Source organism: Phytophthora parasitica (assembly GCF_000247585.1).
Source record: "Phytophthora parasitica INRA-310 unplaced genomic scaffold supercont2.8, whole genome shotgun sequence".
NCBI classification, from domain to species: domain Eukaryota; phylum Oomycota; class Peronosporomycetes; order Peronosporales; family Peronosporaceae; genus Phytophthora; species Phytophthora nicotianae.
Window position 1 is genome coordinate 204,675 of NW_008648994.1, and position 10,584 is coordinate 215,258.

General features: G+C 43.9%; 3 protein-coding genes across 3 annotated transcripts; 1 reads left to right on the forward strand and 2 right to left on the reverse strand.

Annotated features, from left to right (window-relative positions):
- Positions 1–180: 180 nt before the first annotated feature.
- Positions 181–1,031, forward strand: PPTG_05702 (hypothetical protein; the record flags this gene model as incomplete). Its single annotated transcript, XM_008899415.1, has 1 exon — positions 181–1,031. The coding sequence occupies one exon, from the start codon at positions 181–183 to the stop codon at positions 994–996; it is 816 nt and encodes a 271-aa protein (XP_008897663.1). The 3' UTR covers positions 997–1,031.
- Positions 1,032–2,094: 1,063 nt separating this feature from the next.
- PPTG_21732 (hypothetical protein) lies at positions 2,095–3,335 on the reverse strand (the record flags this gene model as incomplete). The annotated part of the gene is made up of 5 exons (XM_008899916.1): positions 2,095–2,286; positions 2,445–2,487; positions 2,785–2,854; positions 3,076–3,150; positions 3,272–3,335. The coding sequence occupies 5 exons, from the start codon at positions 3,333–3,335 to the stop codon at positions 2,095–2,097; spliced, it is 444 nt and encodes a 147-aa protein (XP_008898164.1).
- A 1,098-nt stretch (positions 3,336–4,433) lies between these two features.
- On the reverse strand, positions 4,434–5,623 carry PPTG_05703 (hypothetical protein; the record flags this gene model as incomplete). Its single annotated transcript, XM_008899416.1, has 1 exon — positions 4,434–5,623. One exon carries the CDS (start codon positions 5,621–5,623, stop codon positions 4,481–4,483), a length of 1,143 nt encoding a protein of 380 aa, XP_008897664.1. The 3' UTR covers positions 4,434–4,480.
- Positions 5,624–10,584: the final 4,961 nt, after the last annotated feature.

The following is a 10,584-nucleotide window of genomic DNA, read 5'->3' on the forward strand; positions in this document are numbered from 1 at the left end:
TCAAGTATCCCCAGATTGAGAATGCTTTCCCGATGACCCACTGTCGCCCATGGCCCTGCCGCCATATGTGTCTCCTGTGGAGCTTCCATCTCAGTCGCCCCCTCCGTCCGTGTCCGAAGATGTTCCTCCAGAGTATCGCGGTGTTACGTCTCATCGTCAGATCATCTATCGTCAGCCACAATGCTGAACCGTCGCCGAGGTAAGGTCGTGATGAAGGTGGGGTCGAGTACTTACGAGTCTCTCGATGGTATGGACTCCGCCCAGCGACTTTCATCTACATCTAGATCTATGGGTGTGTCCTTGTCTAGTAGGATCATCGCTGCCGAGTCTCTCGATAGCGCTAGTGACCCTTACAGAGATGAGATCCGATATACCAATACGATCTGGATGGAAGGCGTTAGGTTAGCATTGTATGGCTGGGCGGTAGATGGTATTGATGTTAGGCTGTTTGATGTTAAGTCGCTGATTGCGATTGACTCCGCATTCCTTCTTGATATGGATCGTCATTTGGATACCGACATGCGACGCCGATACGATTTCGATCGAAACAAGTTCTTCGTTGATATATTCTTTCCCTGGAGGTTCTTCAAGAAGAATGGCAATACCAGCAAGAATGTGTATCCTGACGATCTGACATTATCATGGAAATCGTTTGTGGATCAGTTTAAACGATCGCCAGAGCTTTGGATTGAGCGGTACTACAAGGAGAAGCGGATCTTCATTGGCATGCACTTAGTAGGCGCTGTGATGCATTCACACTTAGAGTCTGTCGCACATGGGTATCGCTGCTTCGTGCCTCAATCTCTGGAGTGTCCATTCTGTTATGATGGGATCGTGAGTCTAAAGCGCATCACGAATGATACAGTACCTGCGTCATTGGTTAAAGCAATAGCAAACCTAGAACAGGTTCGCCTTCGTTGGCCTAATAGTAAGCGTAGACGTCCAGGATTGTTGAAAGACTTTCAAAATTACCATGAATGGAAAAAAGCCGTTTAAAGAATAAAATAAATCCTTTCCCATTTTAGGCTAAATTCCTTGCGCTCAGCTTATGAGGTTAAGCGACCTGGTATTGTGTCCCACCGTAAAGAACGCACCTACGTCGGATTCTTCATAAACGACTAATGCGCTAGTAGATGCCGTTGGTTTGCTACAAGTAATAGCTGCAATCACATAAAACTGGAGTTTGTATATTTGCAGGCTGCATTGGGACAGTAATATTGAAAAATTGACTGGAATCTGCCCTGGTGCCACAATTAGTATTGTACTAATGTGTATAGTGTATTGGTCACTACAGTATAGTTGGCTAAATTATGGGGAATGTAAATAATACTAAACTGAAATGTACGTAAGTATATCACCAAGATAACAGCAACTACAATTAAAAAAAATGAAATACAGTACTGACATTGTATTGGTGGCGCCAGTATTGCAATATATTGATGTCAATAATTGGTTGCTCACAGCAAAGATGTACAGAAGGTTGAGATTTTTTGCGACATTGATTTGAATTTCTCCGTTGGCCGATGCCTCTCTAAGAGGCTCGCCAATTTAGCAAATATGTGCTGTTTTGCCTCGGCATACATGTAATTACGGCCCAATTTAGCATCGACATTTTTGAGCCAGCCGAATTATGTGTGTCGGATTATGTCGGCAGAATTTGGCGGTTGGCCCACCATTTCGTTTGATGCTTCAAAGTATTAATAAATGCTGGTATTATTTCCCGGTGTTTCCAGTTACAAGTAGACAACAAGCACTTGTGGAGGTAATGACTCCATTTTCGATTGTTTATGCTTTTTTTTTTTTTGAGTGTGATGGTTTATTTAAATATGGCGGGTTTTATTGTTTGGGAAAATGTCCAAAGATGTATGATTCTGTTGGAATGAAGCCATGTGCGATTTTTAGTAGTCTTCTTTAACGAAGAGTTCTTAATAATAATTCGTCCTTCAAATACGATTACCTTTTCAGTTGTTACCAACTCCACAACTACCTATGATAATGCAAGAGCATAGACCACCGAGTAAAGCTCTCATGTTTCTAGTAAACAACATCTAAGACAACGCATTGCATTCACACAAAGGATCCCAATATACGGGCTTAGCTTATTGAAGGAGGTTTTGTGCGCGACGGATATCGCAGCCTCCACCATTCGTGCCCGACACAGAGGAAGGAAACTGCGAGGTCGAGGATCTTCAGTTTTGTGCCGGAGCTCTCGGTCTCTGTCGACGGGGTCTTAGTCGAAGGCGTCTCAGCACCAGAGCTTCCAGTCTCAGTCGAAATGGTATCTGCCTAAGGCGCTTCCGAAGGGGTGTATCAGTACCGGAGCTCTCCGTCCCGATTCCTGATCCCTGTCTCTTCGGCGACGGGTCTCAGCACCGCCACTAGAAGCATCGTTATCAGCAGAAGTGCCACCGCTCCCCGCCAGAAGCACGAGATAGTGGCCCTACTGCGAGGTCGTTGTGAAAGCCGACACACACGTCCAGTCGTGGTCTAAAAAAAAAACTCATACCTCCATAGGCATTAAAATATCAAATGGATACCGCACACCCATACGGGCACAAATTTACTCCTTCAGTTCGAAATCATACACCTTTGGACATGTTCCCAATAATGTTTTGTGATGCACATGTATTAATATTATTTGAAATATAAGGCAATATATGCTAATCTTGGGCGGATGGGTCAACATCACAGATTATCCTGGGAGGCCCTGTGTCTCCTTTCACGCGTTGCTGTTTACTCACGTTTGAACTTAAAAGTAGGAATCGACGTTTTCCATCACCGTACTTCCGTGCTTGACTGGAAATTGGATTGCCCATATCCATTAAAATAATGCCATTATTACTTTCTCGACACCCTAAAAAAAAAAGAATTAGTCTGAAAAATGCCTTTTCGGGACCCCTGGAAAAGGCCCGACGACAGAGCAGGCCATGTAGACACAGGTGCCTAGCGCGTCCTGTGCAAACGGTTTGTTTCTTCGTTTTATTAGTCACAATTGTAATCTCAACAGCTTACTCAAATTTACGTTAGGAAAAGGTTTTCTATATTTTCGACTAGATTCTGCAATGCACACCTCACCTTGCACTGTAACCTCACCCACGCGCGTCAAACTTCCTTCCATTTTGGCGTCCACAGAGCTTGTTAAACTCAGATCTGTTTGCATGCTTGTTCGAAAAAAACAAAATATCATTGCAGTATTGAGCCTGTGTCCTAGTACTGTACAGACTAGGTATATTACTTGGTAGAAGTATTTAAGTTGTATGAGGTAGCTTACCACTGGTAAGTGGCTGTTGCACGTGGCCTTCCTGCCGACCAGAGTGACCGATGGCGTAGTGCATGGAGACCTAGTTATAAATTTATCTCAGGTCCAAAAATAGATTTACTTTCGAGTGACTAGCTCAAAACGTCAGAAGCAACTACTTGGGACATTATTGCAAAAAAGTGACTAGTTCAAAATTCAGAAGTGACTACCGTCTTACCTCGCATACTAGACATAGGTGTTCTAAAAAGGTGTAGTGTCTGGCTCAAATGGGGTACAAACCTCGTTTTGAACACCTGCCTAATGGAACACACGGTTCGCAATTAAGGGTCTATTTGAAACAGTCAACAAAACGATCCACGAAAAAAAGAGGTAGCTCCATATTGTTCAAAGCAGCCTCACGTCTTACAATCGACCTTATCAACAAGCTTTTCACACACAAAATATTGTGATAATTAAGAACTGTAACCTACCGCAGTGCGAGAAGTTTTATTATTATAGTTCCAGGAGCATAACGCATGAGCTGGCCAAGCTGTGGTGAGATAATTCAGTGTTTAGACGGTATAGTGAAATACTAGAATCCGCAAACTTGCCGTTATTCTGATTTCCGCTGTCTGTTCGCTATATAACGCATAGGCGTCATGGACTAATAGACCCACGAGCAGCCTTGTAATCGTTTAGAGCATCTATGTAAGACGGTAGTTGAAACATATTCCTGAAGTTTTGCTTCTAGTTCACGCAGTATCCCATTTTCAAAAATACCCTGTTTGATTCCGGACAATTCGTCGTTGGTATGCACTACTTGCTGTAGCAAGTCTGTTGGCATGTACCAAAGCTTCGGTAAAATGATCCCAGAAGAAGATGTTAATGGTTTTCACAGTCCGGAAATGACAAATGACAGGATGGTGTGGCGATGGATACTTCCCCACTGGCAATCGACAGAGGCGAAATCGAGTTGACTCTTTAAAAAAAAACTCTTCAGAAGACGTCTTGCAAAAACTTAAACCTGACCTAGGCGTGGATTGGACGGCTAGGTCAAGTTGCCAGCAACCGCTTAGATACAGTGACGTCGCTTGTTGAATTAGTGTGTGAACCCTGAAAGTGTTTATAATCCCTTCTGTCTCTTGAGGTTTCTGCTGTGGTCGTCGTGGAAATGCACAAAAGCAACAATAAAACACTGGGTAAAAATATGGATTGCTGTATAGTTAGCTAGCTACTATGTCTTCATCTAATGGATCTCTTGCATGAACATTCGGGCGTGACTCGAGCTTTATCGAACACGAAAGACACATCCTCTAGGTTACCTAGCAGCGTCAGCATGGGGGTTACCATGTCCGCCTGCGAATATACTCTCACCACTTTGTCGGAGCTGCTGTCCCAGCCAAAGAACACTGAGCCGCGCATGACGAGTTTCCTTCCCAGTAGCCTAGAAGCGAGAGATGACCACGTGCCGCCTTTCGTGCCACCAGCATCATCGCTGTTCAGATGGGGGAATGCATGACGCAGTGTTTTGTTCGTTATAATCACACTGGTGACTGTGGTCGCAATCAGTGTGTTGGGCATTGGCATCGTTAACCCCTTCAGGTCCACGTGAACTTCATCAAAATAAAGGGCAAGCAGCCTCCAGTTTTCCACCTGCGCGTCAACACCAATTAGCGCACCCTCCATGACATTTGGTGCCATGATATCGTGGAGAAACTTGGACGCCACCTTGTACATTTTTCCTGGGGAGGACACGTAGCAGTTAAACTGGCGAAAGTACTCGGACGCCAAAGCCCAAATCGTCGGCGTTGTTTGGACGCACACTGAGTCCTTGCACTTCCTCTCAAGGTCCTCAACTTCCGCTTTCAGCTTGACAACGGCATCGTTTAGTGTAGACTCCGTTCGAATCTGCCTCTGTCGGTAGCGTGCCTGGCTTACACGGCAGCGCTCTCGGTGGCGAATCTTTCGTTTCAAGGCCTCAGCCACCATGGCCTGCTGCAGGTCAGCTGGAATGTAATGATCGGCTCCTTGGATGCTTGCAATAACCTTGTTTGCAGTATCAAGGTCGGCTGGAACGCAAACAGTTCGTTTCCGACCCGATGATAAATCAGTCTGCCCGATAAGCTCGGCAACGGATGATAAGAGATCGGGGCTCTTGGATTCCTTTTGCACGTAGCCGTGAAACGATTTCTGATACGGTGTGTGGCGGCATGTGTGACGTGTGGGATGTTGTTGAGATGAGTTTATAGCGTCAATGTCGTTACGCGTCGTATCGCTGATGCGAATAGACGAGTTACGGAGTTTGCAGGTGCGCTGCATGACACTACCGATCACCGAATCACTCAGTGACGAGCTGTTAGGCGGGCTGAGAGTGCAAAAGTCCATACTGCACTTGCAGGGGGGTCGACGTTTACTTGGGTCTGTGAAGGACGGCGAAAAATGGCGAATGGCAGCTTTGGTGAGTGGGCAGAATTAGCTGGCAATGATCAGTTCAAACCATATGGGGGTAAGCTCATCGTAAACCTCAGCGGCTTTCGAGATTACGCAAAAGTAAAAAAAAAATAAACGGATTTTACAGTGGATGCTTCATCCCATGCAAAAAAAAATGTTACTCACTAGTAAGTATCGCTCCATCATGCTTAAGTACTACTCATGTTTTTTACTGATTTCTTAGACATGCCTTACTCTACCGATCTGACTTACCGGTATGACTATTGTTCATTACCTCTGAGGAACGTTTATCTGGAGGTGCATCGATGTAAATCACTGAATTGTTGCAAATGAAAGCTATTTCAGTTTGTCTGAACAGTACGAGGTTAGTTGTTCACATAAACACGCAAAATGCTTTCAGTTTTAGTCTGCCCAAGCTGTAGGAAGTATTACGTCTAACATAGTTAGAAAAACCTGAGGAAATAGTTAATAATTTTTTATTTATTCTTCCGCATCATTTTTAAGAAAGGCAGCCAACCAGCCTAGTCAAAGCTGTACTGTAAAAGCTTCCTACTTGATATGACCGGTGGACAACTACTCTAGTTAATATAGCGATATATCATGTTACTCAGGTCGGCATGAGCGAACGAGCTATTGCTAGAAGCAGAAGCTCAACTTAATTGCGCCAATATCCACATTATAAATGAGCCTACGAAGCATGCCGCCTTAGAGAAGCGGGAAATAAAAATACTCCCCGCTGTTCGCCCACGTTCGACACCTGAGGCAATGTGGATCAAAACAATATTATGTACTTATGTACTTAATAAAGTCTCTCCTGTCCTCATAGTGGAAATTTTTTAATTCTCGAATATGATGCCTTAGGTTGTTGGGCTCCCGAGCTTCTTCGCGAAGGCGCAATTGCATGTCTCCACTAGTTAATTTCGACTACATAATATGTAGTCGCAATAAACTAGTGGAGATACTATCGAAGACTCCACAAGGTGGCACGCGCTTTGCGAGCTTGTTCACGTCTACACCAGTAGAAAGCCAAAGCCAGACTGAGTTAGCTACCGGCGCTGTTGGTCCAGAGGGCTATGGAACTAGCTCGCGAATGAGATTCCTGGAGCAGCAAATATTCGTGTTGCAAGATTTACTTCATCGATTTCGAGTTCAGTGGAAATACAAGTGTGCAACACGACGCGCTGCCGAGAATGACAAGGCCGACTTGCTTCAGCGAATGGAAAAGATGCAGATGCTTCTGAGACGCCAATGTCTTTCTTGCGAAAAAAGAGCTTGAGGACTTACTATCCGAAGGCGACGATACCTCGTGGGAAAACTCGACAGCAGTGTACAAAACCTTGGTGGATCATACGACAGAATGCCAAACCAAAGAAGAACAAGCTGAGGCTGAACATATTTGCTTTTTCATTCTGTGTCGTTTAGTAGACAGCTGGACGACTGGCGAATGCGACTACATGACTGACTTACGAACGCTATCCGCGGCACAGGAAAGCGTCGTCCTCTATATCTCTATCGACTTTCAGGCGAGATTGCATCGGGTTTCCAGCTTTTGCTAGTGCCCACGCTCTTACACAAGCGGAACTCAAGATGAAAGAACTTATGGAGTTCTTAATCACTGCGACTCATGCCGAGTTGTATCCTAACATTGATGTTAGTTTCAGGGAATACTTCCTTGAACTTTTCCTATCCCACCATGTTACACCGATATTCACACATCCAGGCCAGTGTCGCGGATCAGGGTGCCCACAGCCTTCATCATACGTGGACACCGACAGATGCCTCTCAATAACGTTCGTCTCTTGACCTGAAGATAAAAGACCACCGAATTTCACAACTATAACCATCATCTCACAAAACTGCATGCTCGAAGACCAGCGTTCAGGTGTATTAGTGATTGGCTACTTTACATCTTAGAGGTTCAATTGCATGGACCCTTATGTAATACATAGGCGGTTTTTTTTATTAGAGGTCTGTGCAAAGAACTCTAGGAATCAGTATCTACAAGGGCGATTTTCGCCCTTTTACAAAAGTTTCAACAGATCTGGTGCAACAAACGATACACAGTACGATTCGTTCTCCAACCATTACTTTAATTAGGTGTTATTCCCGTATCTGATTCCATCATCGTTATCCCTAGAGATATTCCAAAATGAGTACCGTGAAATTGTAAAAGAGCGACAATGCGTCCTTTTAGAAACAAATGACTAGTCTTGTATAGTATACTTTAGGAAAGAGGATCATGAAAGGGTTAAATATGAATGAGTTATTGATTAAGGCTTAATTCCTTATATTACAGAATCACAATTAGTGACAATACTCGGGTTACTCATGTTGGCGGACTTGATAAAATAATTCATTTTGTTGCTCATGAACCGCTAGGGCGTATTGGGACGTACATATCTTTATCTAAGTTGTTTTAATTACATTACAAAAAAAGCCCGTGAGGCGTTACTACCACCATCATAGAGCACCTATCAAGCTGGTAGCTCTAACAACTCAGACTGTATCGAAAGCACGCGCTAAATTTAGCATTGTGTCTTCCATTTATCATCCAATTTGAATATGATGCTGTCTATCAGTTTAGAATAGTGTTGTGTCCCATCCGGAAAGACAATTTATTGTTCTCGCCTCAGGCTCTGCTTCCTACCTGTCAACTCGTTTTATTTGTGGTCGTCTAATACAACATCCTAGTACCGCTTGTTAATGGAGGTTTAGCCTTTCCAAAATAGTTTCGTTGATTTCTCGCCATCTCCATCCGTAAGAGGCACGAAACGGGACGCTAACGACCATTTTACCTTCCTTCTGTATCCTATAGGGAAACGTTTCTTAAATTTTGTTCTGCCAGTAGTCATTTTGATCCCCTGTACTAAATCACGAAGAATCTTTATTGAAAAACAAAGTTGAATATTCCAAATTACTTGCGCGATTCAGGGTGGGTAATGGTTGCCATCGCTGCAACCATTTATTGTTTCCGATTGATTGATTGAGATAGGACTGCTGGAAACCTATTGAGCTGACTTCGGCGCGACATCCATTGTTTTTTGTATCAAAGACCCATTGTAGTTAATCATTTGTTTTTTCCAACGCGAAGCATGGCCGTATTCTCAAATGCATTTGACAGTGTTATATGGTTAAGCAATGTGGCCCCATTCTAGATTGCTATGGTTCCGACGACCAGGGGTCGTCTGCCACTGTATCAACGTACTTTGTACATCTCGTCACAGGCTTCATCAAGTTATTTTTTTTTAACTCAATACTCTACTGCGGCGTCGATTTCGATACCATTCTGGAATTCCTCATCGGGCTCAAGAGTGGTTGTACTTCAGTGGTTAGATCGTTTCTGGGTCACTTGCCACGGCCCCGATCACCACCGCGACCCAGCCATATAAGTAGATCCGCGTTGCCGTAAAATCCGAATCACGGGATCACAGGTGCCGCTTTCGCCTGTCAATTGTATCTTGGCTGAGCCATTTTACGCAATAGCGTCCAGTTGCTATTGAACGTGCTGGTCTATCAATCCGTTCTACAGTCCTCTTCATCACTCCCAGAATTCGCCTCACCACAACACCGTTCAAAATCTGTGCGGTAATCTCGTCGTGTTATGACATACACAAAAGTGTCCCTTTCACTGCAGTGTGGCCGAAAAAAAAGCCACACCAGGACATGGTGCAGCACCTATTCAAACAATGGCTGTTTCAAGCAGGGCTATAGGTCAGGGAAGGACAGGGGGTTTGTTAGATACGTTTAGGACCTTTCCTATAGCCGAAGTCCTACGAATATAATCTCAAGGCGACTAATGAGCTTAAAATGGTTCAAGAGTGTGGTACTGTTCTCGATAATGTTGTCCAAACGTGTGCACGTCGCCTGGTGGTAGCGCCAGCTGGCCGAGAATAGTGGCCCCCCAAAATGAATGTTACCACAGCAATACAAACACATAGCGTAGGGCGACAACATCTATAACAACGTTGTTGGGTAAACCCCAATAGAATTTGTAGCACAGCAGCCGAAATATGAGGTGATGCTTCTTTTCTTTCACACTTACTTCTAATATATCACACATTCCCTGATGCGCAGCTCGGATCGGTATACGCATTTTAGAATCTAACCAACCATTCATCCAACCAGACGCACAATTGACAGAGTTAACGGATGCATATCTGGAGCCGCACACTTAGTCGGTATTGAATTGACATTAGCGGCAAAAGTATCAACAACAAAGTTTGACTCCACACCAAGTATCCACGGACGTGAAGCCATAATATTAGTCACTGCTGTCGTTGAAGAAGTTTTTGTTCTTACTTATGATCCCGGAAGGCATGATTTGGCAAATATGGATTAGGGTCGCAAGCTATCGTTAATTAATACCACGTTGGCAGTTGTTGCACAGAGATGGATACGATGGTATGGTCCGGATATCGATAGTTGAAGTAGTCGTAGAAGTTGAAGCGTAGGTAGACGAAACGGGGCACAGGACAGGGCAGATGGCGATCGTGCTGGAAACTTGTAGCCTAGTATATTAGTCTGTCGGCTTGTGCTAAAGCCAGCAGATGGAGAAGAGAGCATCAAGACTGGTTGCAGACAGCCTATCAATCTCAAGGTGTAAGTAATGTAGTCATTTTCGCTCATATTCTCATGTTTATTGAGCTATATTTAACCTTGAAGCAAGGGAGAATGATTGATTAGCAAGCACGAGTCTTAAAATTAGTTTTCTGCAACAGGCCTAATTATCATTAAATAGGCAATATAAATAATCAATTCGTTTACGTACGATAGCTGAAACCCCCAATCGTCATTTTAGAAGAAGTATAAATTATGTTTCTCGCTTACGGGGCGTCAAGTTGATGTTTTGGTTGTATTAGCATAAAAACACAAAACGTGACACACATTTTTTTTTT